The sequence below is a fragment of the Schistocerca serialis genome, chromosome 3 (genome assembly GCF_023864345.2).
Source record: "Schistocerca serialis cubense isolate TAMUIC-IGC-003099 chromosome 3, iqSchSeri2.2, whole genome shotgun sequence".
Taxonomy (NCBI): Eukaryota; Metazoa; Arthropoda; class Insecta; order Orthoptera; family Acrididae; genus Schistocerca; species Schistocerca serialis.
In genome coordinates this window covers 378909543-378930225 of record NC_064640.1, presented here as the reverse complement: position 1 = coordinate 378930225, position 20683 = coordinate 378909543, and the positions used below count along the sequence as shown (strand labels likewise).

At 42.7% G+C, this 20683-nt stretch overlaps 1 protein-coding gene across 3 annotated transcripts in view; it reads left to right on the top strand.

The window, feature by feature from the left end:
* Positions 1-20683, top strand: part of LOC126470210 (sulfide:quinone oxidoreductase, mitochondrial) — an 89224-nt gene that overhangs the window by 20572 nt on the left and 47969 nt on the right. For 2 of the 3 annotated variants that reach the window (XM_050097889.1, XM_050097887.1), the window contains exon 2: positions 9152-9257. The exons of the other annotated variant lie outside the window; for it this stretch is intronic. In XM_050097889.1, the coding sequence (XP_049953846.1) occupies positions 9152-9257 (106 nt within the window). The remainder of the gene's footprint in view (positions 1-9151; positions 9258-20683) is intronic. 3 annotated transcript variants of the gene reach the window in all.

Sequence of the window (20683 nt, the reverse complement as noted above, 5' to 3'; positions counted from 1 at the left end):
GACCTTTATTGTTTACAATATACATAAATGACTTAGTTGACAACATCGGTAGCTCCGTGAGGCTATTTGCAGATGACACGGTTGTCTACAAGAAAGTAGCAACATCAGAAGACTCGTACGTACTCCAGGAGGACCTGCAGAGGATTAATGCATGGTGCGACAGCTGGCAGCTTTCCCTAAACGTAGATAAATGTAATATAATGCGCATACATAGGGGCAGAAATCCATTCCAGTACGATTATGCCATAGGTGGTAAATCATTGGAAGCGGTAACGACCGTAAAATACTTAGGAGTTACTATCCGGAGCGATCTGAAGTGGAATGATCACATAAAACAAATAGTGGGAAAAGCAGGCGCCAGGTTGAGATTCATAGGAAGAATTCTAAGAAAATGTGACTCATCGACGAAAGAAGTAGCTTACAAAACGCTTGTTCGTCCGATTCTTGAGTATTGCTCATCAGTATGGGACCCTTACCAGGTTGGATTAATAGAAGAGATAGACATGATCCAGCGAAAAGCAGCGCGATTCGTCATGGGGACATTTAGTCAGCGCGAGAGCGTTACGGAGATGCTGAACAAGCTCCAGTGGCGGACACTTCAAGAAAGGCGTTACGCAATACGGAGAGGTTTATTATCGAAATTACGAGAGAGCACATTCCGGGAAGAGATGGGCAACATATTACTACCGCCCACATATATCTCGCGTAATGATCACAACGAAAAGATCCGAGAAATTAGAGCAAATACGGAGACTTACAAGCAGTCGTTCTTTCCACGCACAATTCGTGAATGGAACAGGGAAGGGGGGATCAGATAGTGGTACAATAAGTACCCTCCGCCACACACCGTAAGGTGGCTCGCGGAGTATAGATGTAGATGTAGATGTTTTGGAAAGACCTTCGATTTGCAGCAACATATACGCTGCATATTTTCGTATTATGAAAGTATAAATTCGAATTGCACCAAACACTGCGCGTTAGTTCCGGAGCGTTGAAACCGAGGTTGCGATGTCCTTCTGTAAGCGAGTCATATCTCAAGCCACGAGATTTCGCCAGCCGATGACAGCAGCTATTCAAAACATAGGACACCTGTTATAGTAAGCCAATAGCAAGATCTCTGGTTACATAGCGCAAACACGCATGAGGAAAAGTTAACGGTTTACATTAATGTACACAGTACCGTACATCTACAACAAAAGCTAAGCTTTCACATATAATTTTGGTCTCTAAGATTGACACGCTACAACAGAACCTAAGCTTTCACATGTAATATTGATTTTTTTTTTTTTTTGCGCATTTTATACTTTAAGATACATCACACAAATGTGCCAGTAAATTTAAAATTCTGACATACATGTCTCAGCTCGAAATTCTTGTAAGTGGCTGGTCCTCAAACTGTTCAGTTTTGAACGCTCTGTGATTTAGATATCCATCCCACTTTCTCACACGTAACAAAATTCATGTTGCGTAAAAAGAAATTTTCTTTGAAAGTAGCACTTTTATAACCACCGTTCGCAATACTATCCGGAGACTGTTAGAAATAGGTTCGATTTATCAGTTGCCGGAGAGCGCCAGGAAACCGACATTATTGTGCGTGTGCAACTGTAGTGGTGTAGGAAGCCTGCATGTTCGTGTGTATAAAGCACTAACAGAGCTTACATTACACCATAACAGAAACAGGGCATCAGAGGATACTCCAAAGAGCATCAGAATTTTGTAAACCACACTAAAATGCATAACTCGGCTTGAAGTGCAAATTGGCTTTTTCCAGATTCACAATGAAGCAGGTCCCATCTGATATTAAGCTTTTCAGTGTGGTTTTTGGGATGTAAATTTTCTTCGAGTACCAGTACTCTGCGATCTCATTTTAGGTTCTTTATTATGGCATAATGCCATATATGGAAGAAGATGATAACGTGCACTTGAAATTCAGTGAACAGTTGGAACTAGGCAATACTGTAAAATGAAACACTTCGTTTCAAATAAAATGATTGCCTCAGCGGAAAGATTAATAAAGCCAAATTTCTTTAGAAAAACTTGCAAAAATAACTTTACTGTTCTGCAAGGCGATTAATGCTTGACTGCTACTAACTTGGAAATAAAATAAAATCAGAAAACAAATTAATAATATATTTTTACCCTCCGTAATTATGTGAATGTATTTTAATTCACTTGATAGCTCCCGGCCACAGAAATCCGTTTGTTTCCACATGATGTGGGAGCTGTACATGAAGAGAAGCAGCGAAATCACTTAACGTACACACGGGTCACGTGGAGGTTAACCCCCTCCCCACTACAACTCAGACAACTCTGTGCAAGCGTGAATCTGGCAGCTAGGGTGCGGGAGAAAAATTTTTCTCGTTTGCATTTGGCTGCTTGCTGCTACTACCGATACAGCTAACAGCCAAACTTCAAGTAGCGGGAGAAGGTACTGCTTATACGCGAGTCAAATGCACATGTGCAACAGACCGCTGGCAATTGGTCAAACGAACCTAACGTGAACAGTTGTGACATCATGCTCATAGCAAGCAGTTTATTGTTATGAAGAATTAGTCTGCGCCCTACGGCCTTTGAAATATTTTTGCTATTTGCAGACGCTTGTGCGTGCACGGTGTTTTGTTGTTGTAAATTGCACATTTCCTTTGCCACTAAAGTTTTATTTTTTTTCCCTCTCGTTTATATTTTATTGCTGCAGTATCATTCTCCAGTAGCAGGTTACAATAACATTCTTTGCTAGAGAATAAATTCTGCAGTCAAAATTGCAAAAATTTAACTGAAAGCTAAAACAATGAAAAATTCCTGGAATTCCGAAAAATTCCCGGATTTCCCGGTTGTCCCGGGTCGTATACACCATCCACCACAGAAATGGCTACAAATACTCAGTTGCAGGCAGCTACAAATACTCAGTTGCAGGCAGCAGGTGATCCTGAAGCATAATCTGCCTCCTTGCGCGCTTCATGCCTTCCCACCCTCATGATGAAGTCATCCTCCAGTTGAATTGCGGCGGTTTTTTCCACCACCTGGCTGAGCTATGGCAACTGTTAAGCTTTACACCTGCTTTCTGCATTGCCCTGGTTCCCGGCAATGCAGATTCCTGCCCTCTGTGGCTATAAGGGATATTACAGGAACCATAGCGACTATAATAGAGTGTCAGGTGGAGTTTGTGTCTATGTCCTGAACTCAGTATGCAGTGAACCTGTGCCCCCCTTCAAACCCCTCTTGAAGCTGTGGCTGTCAGGATAAGGACGACGCAGGAAATAACTGTCTGCAATGTATACCTTCCTCCAGATGGTGCAGTACCCCTAAACGCATTGGCTGCACTGATTGATCAACTCCCTAAACCTTTCCTACTTTTGGGAGATTTTAATGCGCATGACCCCTTGTGGGGTGACACAGTTCTTACTGGCCGAGGCAGAGATGTCGAAATTATACGGTCACAACTCAACCTCTGCCTCTTAAATACTGGGGCCGCCACACATTTTCGGCCACTGATCTCTCGGTTTGCAGTCCTGACCTTCTCCCATCTATCCACTGTAGAGCACATGATGACCTGTGTGGTAGAGACCACTTCCCCATCTTCCTGTCACTGCCCTGGCATCAGGCCCACAGACACATGCCCACATGGGCTTTAAACAAGGTGGACTGGGAAACTTTCACCTCTGCTGTCACCACTGAATCTCTCCCCCCCCCCCCCCCCCCCCCCCCAAGGTAACAACATCAATGTGGTGGTTGAGCAGGTAACTACAACAATCGTTTCTGCAGCAAAAACAGGGTCCCTCATTCTTTAGGGCACCCACGGCGAAGTGCCTTGGTGGTTGCCGGAAGTCGTTGAGGCAATTGAGGAGTGTTGGCGAGCTCTACAGCAGCATAAGTGGCACCCTTCTCCGGAGCACCCCATAGCCTTTGAACAGCTCTGAGCCCACGTTCGCCAGGTTATCAAAAGGCGGAAACAGGAGTGTGGGGAGAGGTATGTGTCGACCATTGGGTGCCATATGTCATCTTCCCAAGTCTGGGCAAAAATCAAACAAGTTTTTGGGTACCAGACCCCAACAGGTGTTCCTGGTGTTAACATAAATGACGTGTTACCTACCGACACAAACAGGATTGCTGAGCTATGCTCGGGCCTCTGCATGGAGAATTACCCCCCCCCCCCCCCCCAAGCCTTTCACACTCTCAAACAGCAGACAGAAGAGAAAGTCCTCTCGTTCACTACACGCCACAGTGAACCCTATAACGTCCCAATTACAGAGTGGGAGCTCCTCAGTGCCCTTGCACAGTGTCCCGACACAGCTACTGGGTCAGACCGGATCCACAGTCAGATGATTAAACATCTCTCGTCTGACTACAAGTAACATCTCCTCGTGATCTTCAACCGGATCTGGTGTGATGGCATCTTTCCATCGCACTGACGGGAGAGCATCATCATACCAGTGCTCAAACCTGGCAAAAACCCACTTGATGTGGGTAGCTATCGGCCCATCAGACTCATCAATGTTCTTTGGAAGCTGCTGGAAATTATGGTGTGTCGGCGGTTGGGTTGTATCCTGGAGTCATGTGGCCTACTGTCTCTGTGCCAGGGCGGCTTCCACCTGGGTCACTCTACCACTGATAATCTTATGTCCCTCGAGTCTGCCATCCAAACAGCTTTTTCCAGACACCAACACCTTGTTGCCATCTTTTTTGATTTACAAAAAGCATATGACACCACCTGGCAACATCATATCCTTGACACATTATACAAGTGAGGTATCCGAAGCCCGCTCCCGATTTTTATCCAGAATTTCCTGTCGCTTCGTACTTTCCGTGGCCAAGTTGGTGCCTCCCATAGATCACCCTCCCCCCCCCCCCCTCATATCCAGGAGAATGGAGTCCTGCAGGGATCCGTATTGAGAGTGTATCTCTATTTTTAGTGGCCATTAACGGTCCAGCAGCAGCTGTAGGGCCATCCATTTCACCCTTTCTGTATGCAGACGACTTCTGCATTTCGTACTGCTCCACCAGTACTGGTGTTGCTGAACGGTGCGTACAGGAAGCCATCCACAAGGTGCAGTCATGGGCTTTAGCCCACGGCTTTCAGTTTTCAGCCGCAAAGTTGTGTGTTATGCACTTCTGTCGCTGTCGTACTGTTCATCCAGAACCAGAACTTTACCTTACTGATGATCCCCTTACTGTAGTGGAGACATAATTGATTTTTAAGACTGGTTTTCGACACCTGATTGACTTGGCTTCCTCACCTTCATCAGCTTAAGCAGAAGTGCTGGCAGCACTTCAATGCCCTCTGCTGCCTGAGCAACACCAAATGGGTTGCTCTAGGCTGCTGCAGCTATACAGAGCCCATGTTCAATCCCGCCTTGACTATGGGAGTCTGGTTTATGGTTTGGCGGCACCCTCAGCATTGCGTTTACTCAACCCAGTGCACCACTGTGGCATTCGACTAGTGACGGAAGCTTTTAGGACGAGTCCAGTGACCAGCATCATTGCGGAGGCTGGAGTTCCTACAGTGCACGTCAGGTGTGCACAGCTGCTCGCCAGTTAAGTTGCTCACGTTCGTAGTTCTCCTGCGCATCCGAATTACTGTATCCTTTTCCCACCCACGGTGGTTCATCTACCGCATCAGCGGTTCACGTCCGGGCTTACAATTGCAGTTTGTGGCCGATCCCTTCTATCTGAACTGGAGTCCTTACCTTTACCACCTATACTTGAGGTACATTCGCGTACACTTCCAGTGTACACCTAGGGCGCGGCTTCGCTTGGACCTTTCACATGGCCCACAGGACTCAGTTCACCCGCGGCTCTCTGCTGTCACTTCATCTCGATTCTTGACAGGTACCGAGGCCATGAAGTGATTATCCTGGCGGCTCGATGGCTGATGGTCACGTCAGCTTCATGTATGTCCATGGAGGACATACTGAACAGTATTCCTTGCCTGATGGCTGTAGTGATTTCACTGCAGAGCTGGTGCCTGTATCTCGTGCACTTGAGCACATCCGTTCATGCCCTGGGGATTCATTTCTTCTGTGTACCGATTCCTTGAGCAGCCTACAAGCTATCGACTAGTGCTACCCTCGTCATCCTATGCTAGTGACCATCCAGGGGTCCATCTATGCCCTGGAACAGTCCGGTCATTCAGTGGTGTTTGTGTGGACCCCAGGACACGTCGGAATCCCAGGCAATGAACTTGCTGACAGGCTGGCCAAACAGGCTACATGGAAACTGCTTATGGAGATCGCCATTCCAATAACTGACCTGCATTCATTTTTACGTTGCCACGTTTTTTGGCTTTGGGAGATGGAATGGCATAGTCTCAGTACACACAACAAACAGTGTGCTATTAAGGAGACTATGAATGTGTGGCAGTCCTCCATGCGGGCCTCTCACAGGGACTCTGTGGTTCTCTGCCAGCTCCACATTGGCCACACTTGGGGCACTCACAGCTACCTCCTGTGCCATGAAGACCCGCCTCAGTGTCGATGAGGAGCCCAGTTGACAGTGGCCCATATTCTGGTGCACTGTCCCACTTTGACTGCTGTGCAATGAAATCTTCAGTTACCGGACTCATTGTTGCTAATTTTATCTGACATCGCCTCATTGGCTGATTTAGTTTCACGTTTTATTTGTGAGGGTGGTTTTTATCATTTGATCTAAATTTTAGTGCATGTCCTTTGTCCCTCTGTGTCCTCCACCCTAGTGCTTTTAGGGTGGAGGTTTCAACCCTTTAACTGCTCAGGACGTGTTAATGCGTGCGCCTTTGTACCTGTCCCTGTGTGCTCTGAACGTATTTACGCGTGCCACCAGTCCTTCTACCTGGTACTCTGAACGTGTCTACGCATAGAGACGTTCGGAGTACCAGGTAGAAGGATTGGTGGTGCACATAAACATGTTCAGGGCTCACAGGGACAGTTACAAAGGCGCACGCGTTAACACGTCCAGAGCAGTTATAGGGTTAATGTGTTGCAGAGTGGCTGGCTTCTCCTTTTTATTCTCATGGTCAGCCAGCCATGGTAATCTGTTTTGTCATTTTAATCTCTTCTGCAGTAGCCACCAGAAAGATCGCGGGAGGCGCACATCGGCACGGCGCGTCACGGACAGTAGTTGCCGCAAGTAAAGTTCCGTCCACCAGAGGGCACGTGAGAATTTGGCCGCGCCCTCTGCCGGCGGAACAACAGCAACTCAGGCAGCACCGGCCGTGCACAGTCAGTTCACATCGGGCATGCCTAGCAGACAGTTCCCGGTCTACACTATGTGAAGTGCGACAGAAAACATGAATCGTGTTCCAACATCTTCTATCTGTTTCTTGCATTTCTGTGGTTTTCTTCTCCTCTTTTTTCCATTTTAAGTGCTTGTTGCCCTTCTGTCGTTCTTGTGGTTTTTCCTTTATCTCCATTTTTTTGTCGTCGGTCTTGCTTGTTTTATTCTCACCCTTGTGGTATTGTTTTATTCGGAACAAGGGACCGATGACCTAGCTGTTTGGTCTGTTTCCCCCTCTTTTAAACCAACCAACCAATCAGTATACATATCAAGACAACCATCAGTAACAAACTGTGTGTGTGTGGGGGGGGGGGGGGGGGGGGGGGGGGGAGGGGGGTGGTGGTGATAACTGGACAGCAACTCAGGTTCCTGGATTCGGCCTAACTGACAAATATAAGGAGAAATCCAAGTAACGAACAAAGTCTTACACATTTGCTTCAGTGATACAAAAAGCAAGAAGTGTTGCTGAAGTCGCTTCCCATAAGCGTCCCAGTCTTTGACCACATTATTGTAAAGGGGGGAAAGGCAGTAGGTATGCCAATGGTGTGGAAACCTGCCTAGTCAGTGTTTACAACAAATTGGTGATAGCAACTTTAAAACGCTGCTGCTGCTGCTGCTCAAGGAGGGATTGGAGCACTGCCTCCATGGACAGAAGAATTGAAGGAACAAGCAGACTGAGCATGCAAAAGTGAACACCGCACTCGTCACCAGTTCTTTCATACTGTAAGACACAAAAATAGCACTGTCACAATGAACCAAAGTTTATTCTTCTTCAAAACACAAGCAAACAGAAGTTGAGAATACAGAAACAAATGTAGAAACAATCCAGGTACTGACACAAGCAGTTGCTGACAATAAGTATAAACACAATATAAGGGCAAGTGCCTGTTGTACTGCACTTATAAGGAGGAAGGCTCCAGTAGGCAGCACAGCATATGCTGTGCTGTGTGTACAAGTCATGTGGCCGGCCCACGCAGATACTGTTGGCGAATATTCAAAGAACGAGTGCCGGCGGCCTGGTGCCATGGCATGTATCCAAGTATTACATAGCAATAATGATAATATCTGGTGTCTGTTCTCATGCTTCATGTAGGCAGCTGTTTAAAGAAATTAGGTGCACTATAAACTGGCCTTATGAACTATTAGGCATTATTTGAAAATAATAATAGCATTCATAAGTATAACACTAAGAACAGAAATTGCTTCAAGGATTCACATTTATTAAAGTTTGTTCTAGATTAAGATTCAAACAAAAAATCCAGTTATGTAAATGACCAGCATGTAGCCTTGTTTTCACATACAAAATGTATGATATTTGTGACCTTACTGACATGTTCCACATCAGGGTGGGATGTCACAAATATTATACAGACAGTGCAGAAAAACTAAAATTGTTTGAGATGCTCTTGGGAGGCATGCTATTGCTTGCAGCCCTTTTGCCTAGGTTCTTGCTGTGTGCCAAGTGGATTTGTGGGATAAGTACCTTTCACTTCCTGTGGAGTTTTTCAGCACAATCAGCATACATCATTTTATCTACTGTATTTCTGCTCAGGGTAATAACAATGTCTGTTACTCATGCTATACGAAAATGGCATGCAAGTTTCATACATTTCAAAGACATTTTATGTCAAAACACAAATTTTTATTTGGGACTGTGATTTCAACGTTTTATTGATATGATGTGATGTCTAATACTCTTTAGCTATTTTTCATTATTTTCAATTCACCTTTTTGCCAAAATATTAGTGTGATATTTGTTTAATTAACCTAGTGGAAACCAGTGTATTATTCAATGAATAAAATTTGTAACTTAACATGTAAATCAAGTCTGTTTAGTGTTACTGGTCAGTTATTTTCACTTAAAACAAGATAAATACAACACAAGTTTATATGTGTGTTTCAGTTGTAAACTCTTGGTGGTGGGTGCAGGATCAGCGGGCTGTGCAACAGCTGCCATGTTTGGCAGATTACTGCCAAAACATAGTGTTGTACTGCTTGATGCTGCCAAAGTAGGTAACATCTGCATACCTTTTGAAAGTATAAACAGTTCTGCATAGTGTAACTTTGCAGAGCCAGCAGGGTTTTGATTAAGGTAGTGTTGGAATGCACTAATAGTTTAGACCAAACACAGGAACACTATTATTAACACTTTTTGTCCGCCCCCGGTAGCTGAGTGGTCAGCGTGACAGACTGTCAATCCTAAGGGCCCGGGTTCGATTATCGGCTGGGTTGGAGATTTTCTCCACTCAGGGACTGGGCATTGTGTTGTCCTAATCATCATCATTTCATCCCCATTGACGCACAAGTAGCCGAAGTGGCGTCAAATCGAAATACTTGCACCCGACGGGAGGCCCTTGTCACACGCCATTATTATTATTATTATTATTATTATTATTATTATTATTATTATTATTATTGTTTCCTTCACTTTCTCAGACGTTAAGTCCGGTTAAAAATGGAGTGACGCGGACCTTGATCAAGCGTCACTTCCTTTTAACTGTACGGTATGTGTTATATTGCATTTAGGAACTTTCGGGTAATTGAACATGTATCAATAATTACGGATTTCTGTAGTTGTATATACAAGTCTGGACATAGCTGTATTGCATTGATGTACTGGTGGATATTGTGTGGTATGACTCCTGTAGTTGATAGTATAATTGGTATGATGTCAACTTTATCCTGATGCCACATGTCTTTGACTTCCTCAGCCAGTTGGATGTATTTTTCAATTTTTTCTCCTGTTTTCTTTAGTATATTTGTTGTATTGGGTATGGATATTTCGATTAGTTGTGTTAATTTTTTCTTTTTATTGGTGAGTATGATGTCAGGTTTGTTATGTGGCGTTGTTTTATCTGTTATAATGGTTCTGTTCCAGTATAATTTGTATTCATCATTCTCCAGTACATTTTGTGGTGTATACTTGTATGTAGGAACGTGTTGTTTTAAAAGTATATGTTGTAAGGCAAGCTGTTGATGTATTATTTTTGCGACATTGTCATGTCTTCTGGGGTATTCTGTATTTGCTAGTATTGTACATCTGCTTGTGATGTGATCTACTGTTTCTATTTGTTGTTTACAAAGTCTGCATTTATCCGTTGTGGTATTGGGATCTTTAATAATATGCTTGCTGTAATACCTGGTGTTTATTGTTTGATCCTGTATTGCAATCATGAATCCTTCTGTCTCACTGTATATATTGCCTTTTCTTAGCCATGTGGTGGATGCGTCTTGATCGAGGTGTGGCTGTGTTAGATGATACGGGTGCTTGCCATGAAGTGTTTTCTTTTTCCAATTTACTTTCTTCGTATCTGTTGATGTTATGTGATCTAAAGGGTTGTAGAAGTGGTTATGAAATTGCAGTGGTGTAGCCGATGTATTTATATGAGTGATTGCCTTGTGTATTTTGCTAGTTTCTGCTCGTTCTAGAAAGAATTTTCTTAAATTGTCTACCTGTCCATAATGTAGGTTTTTTATGTCGATAAATCCCCTTCCTCCTTCCTTTCTGCTTAATGTGAATCTTTCTGTTGCTGAATGTATGTGATGTATTCTATATTTGTGGTATTGTGATCGTGTAAGTGTATTGAGTGCTTCTAGGTCTGTGTTACTCCATTTCACTACTCCAAATGAGTAGGTCAATATTGGTATGGCATAAGTATTTATAGCTTTTGTCTTGTTTCTTGCTGTCAGTTCTGTTTTCAGTATTTTTGTTAGTCTTTGTCTATATTTTTTCTTTTAGTTCTTCTTTAATATTTGTATTATCTATTCCTATTTTTTGTCTGTATCCTAGATATTTATAGGCATCCGTTTTTTCCATCGCTTCTATGCAGTCGCTGTGGTTATCCAATATGTAATCTTCTTGTTTAGTGTGTTTTCCCTTGACTATGCTATTTTTCTTACATTTGTCTGTTCCAAAAGCCATACTTATATCATTGCTGAATCCTTATGTTATCTTTAGTAATTGGTTGAGTTGTTGATTTGTTGCTGCCAGTAGTTTTAGATCATCCATGTATAGCAAATATGTGATTTTGTGTGGGTATGTTCCAGTAATATTGTATCCATAATTTGTATTATTTAGCATGTTGGATAGTGGGTTCAGAGCAAGGCAGAACCAGAAAGGACTTAATGAGTCTCCTTGGTATATTCCACGCTTAATCTGTGTTGGCTGTGATGTGATATTATTTGAATTTGTTTGGATATTAAGTGTGGTTTTCCAATTTTTCATTACTATGTTATTATTGTTATTATTATTATTATTATTATTATTATTATTATAACTCAGGCCGATGGAGAATTGTTTCAGACAGCAGCAGATATTTATTGACACTTATCTGTATTAAGACTTGGATCAAAAGGGTAATTGGTTCTCAACATTTAGTGACTTCCTCTTTGTCTGAACTGACCCTTTTTTATTTACTGAACAGTGGTAATATGGCAAGCTACTGGAGACCATACAAACTGTAGTCACTGCATACTAATAATAAAAATTTTGGATTTAATACTGCAGAATACAGGAGGACATTTCTTTCCATCTAGTGATTCATGGACAAACCAACATTTCATGTATCTAATATGTCTGATGACAAGAAAGTTGAAATGACAGAAACGAATTGTTCTGTGTAGTCAAAAAATGAAAATATGAAATATTAAGCCATTTTTTAGAAAAAACTATGGATGAGGTCAGGTGGCTGAAGAGGTTACTGCTCTTGCATTCAGGAGAATGACAGTTCAAATTAGAGTCCAATCATCCAAATTTAGGTTTTCCTCAATTTCCCTAAATCACTCCATGCCAATGTTGGGATTCTTTGAAATGACATGGTTGATTTCCTTCCACATCCTTGACCCCTCCAGGAGGCCCACAGGTGTTATGTGGCTACATGTATGGCGCACACACTATTACAGCTTTTCTTCTCCCCTGGGCTGCATTCCCTTTCCCATGTCCCCTCTTTTCCTATCCTAGCTCCCATCCCTCTTGTTGCCCCCTCTTTCTTCCTTGTTGTTTCCTTTAGATGACCCAGCTATTTCCTCGGTTCTGCTACTCCTTTACAGTCTTGTCTCATGTTTCCACTCACCATTTTTCTTCGGTTTTTTCTGGAGCTCCTTGGGGTTTGACCTCGTTTTCTAAATTGTTTCAGTAGCATGAGCCGTTTGAGGAAGCATTACCCCCCATGCCCCCCCCCCCCCCCCCCCCCCCAGAAAGTTCACCAGCACAGCAGCCAGTGCATGTGGCGGGGCTGTTATGCACTCATCTGGCTGAGTTCCCTAACAACACAGGGATCACACTTCTGATGCCTGATCTGTCACTGACTTCTGTTTGCCTAAGATTGGTTGCTCATCGTTTTGGGGCACCGGGAGTCCTGGCAACAATTACCATGCCAGGCAGCCCTTGCTGCAGCTGGGTAGCACCCACGGGGTGAGTCACTGATTGGAGTGGGTGGTACCACGTCCTGTTTTTGCTTCCTCAGCCTTTCCCTCGATGGCCACCCCCTGGGAGGAGGGCCAAGAACACTGGCTTGGGCGAAAACCCTTGCCTCGTACTTGGTTTGTTCCAAGACAGATGGGGAAACTTTCACCACTACTAAACAGCTCTTTATTTGTAGAACACATTGAAGATAAGAATAGTTAAGTTGACTCCCCTAGTAATATGCAATCTGGTTCCCTTATGAGTAAAACCTCTTCTGCCAGTCAATCAGCTTCGCTTTGTGCCTGCGAGCTCTTAAGAGAAATGACATCGTGGAGAGTATTAATCCTCAGCAGTCCTTTAATATGACACAGGGCATTATTTTCCACAGTGACCACCTCATTCAATCTGATGATGGACTCGGGACTCAACTGGCATGGTGGGGCATTCATTTTGTCTAGCAAGCCCAGAGAGGTCCTAAGGACAATCGTGTTGATACCAGCACTTTCATCCAGGCTTTTCAGGGAGATAACCTTCCGGAAAAAGTGGACCCCAGAAATTGCTGTGGCTGTTAAAGACCACCATTGTGCCCTCCTGTGCTACAAACGGCATCCATCTTACAACCACTTCCTGGCCTTCAAACAGTTTCATGTCTGTGTCCACTATCTTCTTAAACATCAGAAAAGGATTTGTTAGGAATGAAATGTTGCCACCATAAGGCCGCACACTCCCTCTTCACGCATATGGACAAAGATTAGGCACATTTCTGGCCATTGTCATCCTACAGGTGCCCCAAGAATTTCACTGAATGGTGTTATCCTCACCACCCCGGACCGCGGAGCATTTTGCTTGGTGGTTCACCCAGGCCTTAGCATCAGTCCACTATCAACCTGCATTGCATCTTCTCAAACACTGTCTGGAGCGATTCCCTGTGTCTTCCATTTCCTGTCACCTGGAGCCTTGTAATGGTCCATTTAGCAAATGGGAAATTCACCAGCACCCTTGCTCTCTGTCCCGATACGGCTCCAGAACTGGACTGGGTGCACAATAAAATGCTTAAACATCTATTGGTGGCTAACCAATCCCACAACTTGCCCTTTTTAACTTTCTCTTAAGTGAGGGGGAATTCCCTTCCCAGTGGCGAGAAAGTGTCATTATTCCAGTTTTGAAGTTGGGTAAACTGCCTGGCTGATCAGTTTAACCAATGTTCTTTGCAAGTTACTTGAATGCAATGGGAATCAAAGGCTGTATTGGGTCCTCAAATCCTGGGACCTGTTCTCTTCAACACTGGCTGGTTTTCACCAAGGCCACCCAGTATGCTGTCCGAATGACTTTTGCCTGTTGTCAAGACCTTGTTGCAATCGTCTTCAATCTGCATAAATACCACATGGCATCACTACATCCTCACCACCTTATATGAGTGGGGCCTCGGTGGCCCGCTCTGGATTTTTATCCGGAACTTTATTTCGTGAGCCGGCCGGTGTGGCCGTGCGGTTAAAGGCGCTTCAGTCTGGAACCGCGTGACCGCTACGGTCGCAGGTTCGAATCCTGCCTCGGGCATGGATGTGTGTGATGTCCTTAGGTTAGTTAGGTTTAATTAGTTCTAAGTTCTAGGCGACTGATGACCTCAGAAGTTAAGTCGCATAGTGCTCAGAGCCATTTGAACCATTTTATTTCGTGTCGCACTTTTCAGGTACACGTTGGCACCTCCAGTAGCAGCTCGATCTGCAGTAGAATGGTGTTCCACAGAGTTCTGTTTTGAGTGTCCCTCTCTTTTGGTGTCTATCAGTGGTCTGGCAGCAGCAGCTGTGGGACTTAAGTTGTCTCCCTCTTAATATGCTGATGACTTTTGCATTTGTTTTCGTTCATTCATGATGGGTGTTGCTGAACACAGACTGCAGGGAACAATAAACAGAGTACAGTCTTGGTATCCCTCACATGGCTTCCAGTTATCAGCTGCCAAGACCTTCGTTACGCGTTTCAGTTGTCATCGCACAGTCCATCCCCATCTCAACCTATACCTTAATGGCCAGTCCCTCAATGTGGTGAACTCTCATTTTTTGGGACTGGGCTTTGATGCCTGGTTGACACAGTTTCCCCATCTTCGTCAACTAAAGCAGATATGTGGTCACATCTCAGTGCTCTTTGATGCCTCAGCAACACTGATTGGGGCAAGGGCTACTCTACTCTGCTATGGCTCTACAAGCCGTCGGTCCAGTCCTATCTGTGTTAAGAGTGTCTCTCATAGGACTTGGCATCACCTTGGATGTTACAGATGTTGGACCCAGTACACAATTGTGGGGCACTAGTTGCAACTTGTGCTGCCTTTCAGACTAGTCCTGTGATCCAGCCTCCTAGCAGAGGCAGGGGTTCCCACCATTGTGGGCTATGCGCCAACAATAGTTGATTGCTTATATGTTGTGCATGTGCTACTCCCCAGAGCACCCAAACTACCATCTCCTCTTTCCAGATACAGAGATCCACCTTACGCAATGGCGGTCCAGGTCCGGGGCTACGATTGCCATCCACATCTGGTCCCTTTTCTCAGAACTCCACCTTTCCCCTCTACCGCCTCTTCTCCAGGCACACTTGTATACACCTCCATGTTGCATCCCTCATCTACAGCTCTGTCTTGACCTATCACAAGGTCCGAATGAGTCGGCTCAGCCTGAAGCCTTCCATTGCCAATTCTTCTCCATTCTCCACACATTTCAGGATTCAGAAGTAGTCTACACTGATGGCCCAATTGTTGCTGGTCACACTGGCTTTGCTTACATTCATGCGGGATTTAATGAATTCTGCTCCTTGCTGAATGGCTGCTGTGTTTTCACTGCAACATTGGTAGCCATCTCTCATGCTTTTTAACATATCTGTTCCTGCACTGGTGAGTCCTCCCTCATATGCAGTGACTCTTTGAGCAGTTAACAACATCTTGACCAGTGCTACCCATGCCATCCCTTAATCCTGACTATTCAGGATTCCCTTTTTGCCTTCAAACAATGCGGACAGTCAGTGGTCTGTCTGGACCCGGGGTCATGTTGGGATCCCAGGGAATGAACTCACGGACTGGCTGGCCAAATTGCCTACTGGCAAACTGCCTCTTGAGTTTGCTATTCTGGAACCATACCTTTGATCAGTATTATGCCTTCAAGTTCTAAAAATTTGGAATGGCATATTCTGACTTCACTGAACAAACAACGAGCAATAAAGGAGACCACAAATTTGTGAAAGTCCTTCATGTAGGCTCTTGCAAGGACTCCATCATTGTTTGCCAACTCTGCATTGACCATACTTGGCTGACTCATGGTCATCTCCTCCATTGCATGGATCTGCCCCACTGTTCTTGTTGTGCCCCTTTGATGGTGGTCCACATTTTACTGGACTGTCCTAACCTAGCTGTCCTGTGGTTGACTCTTAATCTTCCTGACTCACTATCCTCGGTGTTAGCAGACAAAGTCTCAGCAGCTCACCTGGTTTTATGGTTTATTCATGAAGAGCATTTTTATCACTCTCTCTCTAAAGGAGGGAAACTCAAACTTGTCAGCCCATTGAGGGATTGGCAGGACGCCCTGTTGCCTCCTCTGCGTCGACCAAGCAGTGGCTGGCTGGGCTTAGTGGTCTGGCCTTTCCCTTGCCCTACCTATTCTTTTGCTTTTCTTCCCCATTTTCATGTGTTCTGTCTGACTTGACGTTCTTCCTCTGTTTCTCTCACCCAGTCCATGTCACTAGTCTGTTCTGGGTATTGTCAATTGGGGTGCCTCTGGTAAGGGGCTGGTGTATGTCCCCTATCATGTTTTCCGTCTTTGAGGACCTCCAGCTGCTCCCTAGATGGGGAACCTCACGTGCCTTTCTTCCTTTCCCCCCTTTTCTACTTCCTTGTTCCTTTCTCTAGGCTTTGTTGGCCTTCAGTAGACCTTGGGGTTTTCTTTCCTTGGGTGTCACACACTAGGCCCTTCTTTGCTGTGTAGTTTTGTTGACTTGCCTGTTCCTAGGAGAGATGACCGGGTAGTTGGGTCCTTTTGGTCACTAAACCAACCAATCCTCCTTGAAACAATCAGAGTTTGTGCTCCATCTCTAATAACGTCATTGTCAACAGTACATTAAACCCTAATCTTCCTTCTTTACATCCTTCCTAAGAGGTTACAGATGGTGGTGAAGGCCTAGTTGTCTTCAGATAATGCTGGAAACTGGAGCGGGACCCTCACTTCAGTGTGTTGTCATTTAATCATCTTGAACATAAGTAAATCAACTGTTTGAATCCAGATATGAAAAGCCTGTTGGTGTGTGCTTGACAGGAAAGATATGACCATAAACTTCCCCCAAAGAAGTGATGAAAAATATTTTCATAATCGCTTTCATTTTCAATTAGTATGAGAACAGGAACAGCAGAAGTTACTTGCATTTAATTTTTACTTGTTTACTTTTATCATATAAGATTTAGTTAACTGAAAATTCTGAAAGAGACCACATTTGGCAGGATAGTTACCAACTTAGGGGAACTAATAATAATAATAATAATAATAATAATAATAATAATAATAATTGAATACTAGCAAATACAGAATACCCCAGAAGACATGACAACGTCGCAAAAATAATACATCAACAGCTTGCCTTACAACATAAACTTTTAAAACAACACGTTCCTACATACAAGTATACACCACAAAATGTACTGGAGAATGATGAATACAAATTATACTGGAACAGAACCATTATAACAGATAAAACAACGCCACATAACAAACCTGACATCATACTCACCAATAAAAAGAAGAAATTAACACAACTAATTGAAATATCCATACCCAATACAGCAAATATACAGAAGAAAACAGGAGAAAAAATTGAAAAATACATCCAACTGGCTGAGGAAGTCAAGGACATGTGGCATCAGGATAAAGTTGACATTATACCAATTATACTTTCAACTACAGGAGTCATACCACGCAATATCCACCAGTACATCAATGCAATACAGCTACACCCAAACTTATATATACAACTTCAGAAATCCGTAATTATTGATACATGTTCAATTACCCGAAAGTTCCTAAACGCAATGTAAAATATACCGTACAGTTAAAAGGAAGTGACGCTTGATCAAGGTCCGCGTCACTTTCATTCCGAACCAGACCTAAGGTCTGAGAAAGGAAAGAATAATAATAATAATAATAATAATAATAATAATAACCAGAACAAGCACAAATAGAACACGAAGTGACACACATGTTAGATATAGAAGAAATATTTCAGCTGACATATATAGAATACAAAGACACAAATACAGACATTACACCATTCTTGCATAGACCGCCAAATAACCCACAAGTTGAAACAACAATAAAAACTATCAACACAATCATGCACAACAAAATAAGTGAAAATACAACTATGGAAGAGTTACAGCTACTGGTTTATATAGGAGGACTCACTACGGTAAATATACACACTAGGCAGAGATCAGAACCAACCAACACACAGAAGAAACCCACAAAAGCAGCATGGCAACACAGGCTACAGATCAGAATAGAAAAAGTGAGAAAAGACATTGGACAGCTAACACAATTTATAAGAAATGAAATGTCAGAAAAAAAAAACGAAAAAGGTTAGGTAAAATCTCACAACAAGCAGCGATAGAGCAATTAGATGAAAAGAAGCAGAAATTACAAGCATTGGCCAAACGACTTAGAAGATACAAAAAAAGTGAAAATAGAAGGAAACAAAACCAAACATTCAACACAAACAAAAAGAAATTTTACCAAACAATAGATAACACACACATTAAAATAGACAATCCACCAAACATAACAGACATGTAACACTTCTGGAGCAACATATGGTCAAACCCGGTACAACATAACAGGCATGCACGGTGGATACAAGCAGAAACAGACACATACAAGATGATACCACAAATGCCTGAAGTGATAATTTTGCAACATGAAGTCACCCAAGCAATTAATTCTACTCACAATTGGAAAGCCCCTGGAAAAGATAAAATAGCAAATTTCTGGCTAAAGAAATTCACCTCAACACATTCACATCTAACTAAATTATTTAACAGTTACATTGCAGACCCATACACATTCCCTGATACACTTACACATGGAATAACTTATCTGAAACCTAAAGATCAAGCAGACACAGCAAACCCAGCTAAATATCGCTCCATAACATGCCTACCAACAATATACAAAATATTAACTTCAGTCACTACACAGAAATTAATGACACATACAACACAGAACAAAATTATAAATGAAGAACAAAAAGGCTGTTGCAAAGGAGCACGAGGATGTAAAGAGTAACTGATAATAGATGCAGAGCTAAAACTAAACAAAGGTCACTACACTATGCTTACATTGATTACCAAAAAGCTTTTGATAGTGTACCCCACTCATGGTTACTACAAATATTGGAAATATACAAAGTAGATCCTAAATTGATACAGTTCCTAAACATAGTAATGAAAAATTGGAAAACCACACTTAATATCCAAACAAATTCAAATAATATCACATCATAGCCAATACAGATTAAGCGTGGAATATACCAAAGAGACTCATTAAGTCCTTTCTGGTTCTGCCTTGCTCTGAACCCACTATCCAACATGCTAAATAATACAAATTATGGATACAATATTACTGGAACATACCCACACAAAATCACACATTTGCTATACATGGATGATCTAAAACTACTGGTAGCAACAAATCAACAACTCAACCAATTACTAAAGATAACAGAAGTATTCAGCGATGATATAAATATGGCTTTTGGAACAGACAAATGTAAGAAAAATAGCATAGTCAAGGGAAAACACACTAAACAAGAAGATTACATATTGGATAACCACAGCGACTGCATAGAAGCGATGGAAAAAACAGTAGATCACATCACAAGCGGATGTACAATACTAGCAAATACAGAATACCCCAGAAGACATGACAATGTAGCAAAAATAATACATCAACAGCTTGCCTTACAACATAAACTTATAAAACAACATGTTCCCACATACGAATATGCACCACAAAATGTACTGGAGAACGATGAATACAAATTATACTGGAACAGAACCATTATAACAGATAAAACAACACCACATAACAAACATGACATCATACTCACCAATAAAAAGAAAAAATTAACACAACTAATCGAAATATCCATACCCAATACAACAAATATACTAAAGAAAACAGGAGAAAAAATTGAAAAATACATCCAACTGGCTGAGGAAGTCAAGGACATGTGGCATCAGGATAAAGTTGACAGTATACCAATTATACTATCAACTACAGGAGTCATACCACACAATATCCACCAGTACATCAATGCAATACAGCTACATCCAAACTTATATATACAACTACAGAAATCTGTAATTATTGACACTTGTTCAATTACCCAAAAGTTCCTAAATGCAATGTAACATATACCGTACAGTTAAAAGGAAGTCACGCTTGATCAAGGTCCGCGTCACCTTCCATTTTTAACCAGACATAACGTCTGAGACAAGAAAGAAATAATAATAATTGGTATGATTGGCTGGAATGCACTTGAGAGGGCTCTTCAGCCATCTGGTGCAAGCCTCTCAATTGGACACCACTTTGGTGACTTGCATGCCCCTAACCTGCCCCAATAATCCAACAGGGAAAGGGGACTTACAGTTTTATGGGGAATCCAAACCATGTGTCATTCCTGGCATATCTTTAGTCATTGAGAGGTGGAGACTAATGTAAAGGCAGACCAAAACATTTTGAGGTCTGACTGGGAGAGTTTGTATACTAATGAATTTACTGCAAGTTTCAGGCAGCTGTAAAAGCATGGGATTTTGTAAGACATTTGTTATTAAAGTTTGCTATGATTTCTGTGAGCATGGTATGTATTCTGTGAAGTTATTAGCCCACAAGAGTCGGTACTCATCCAAAACAGCCACAGGGGGAGGGGAAACTGAACTCAGAAATATAATAGCTTCAAAGAACTGAAGGAGACACTCCAGTATATAACTTCATTGTAGTGCTTGTA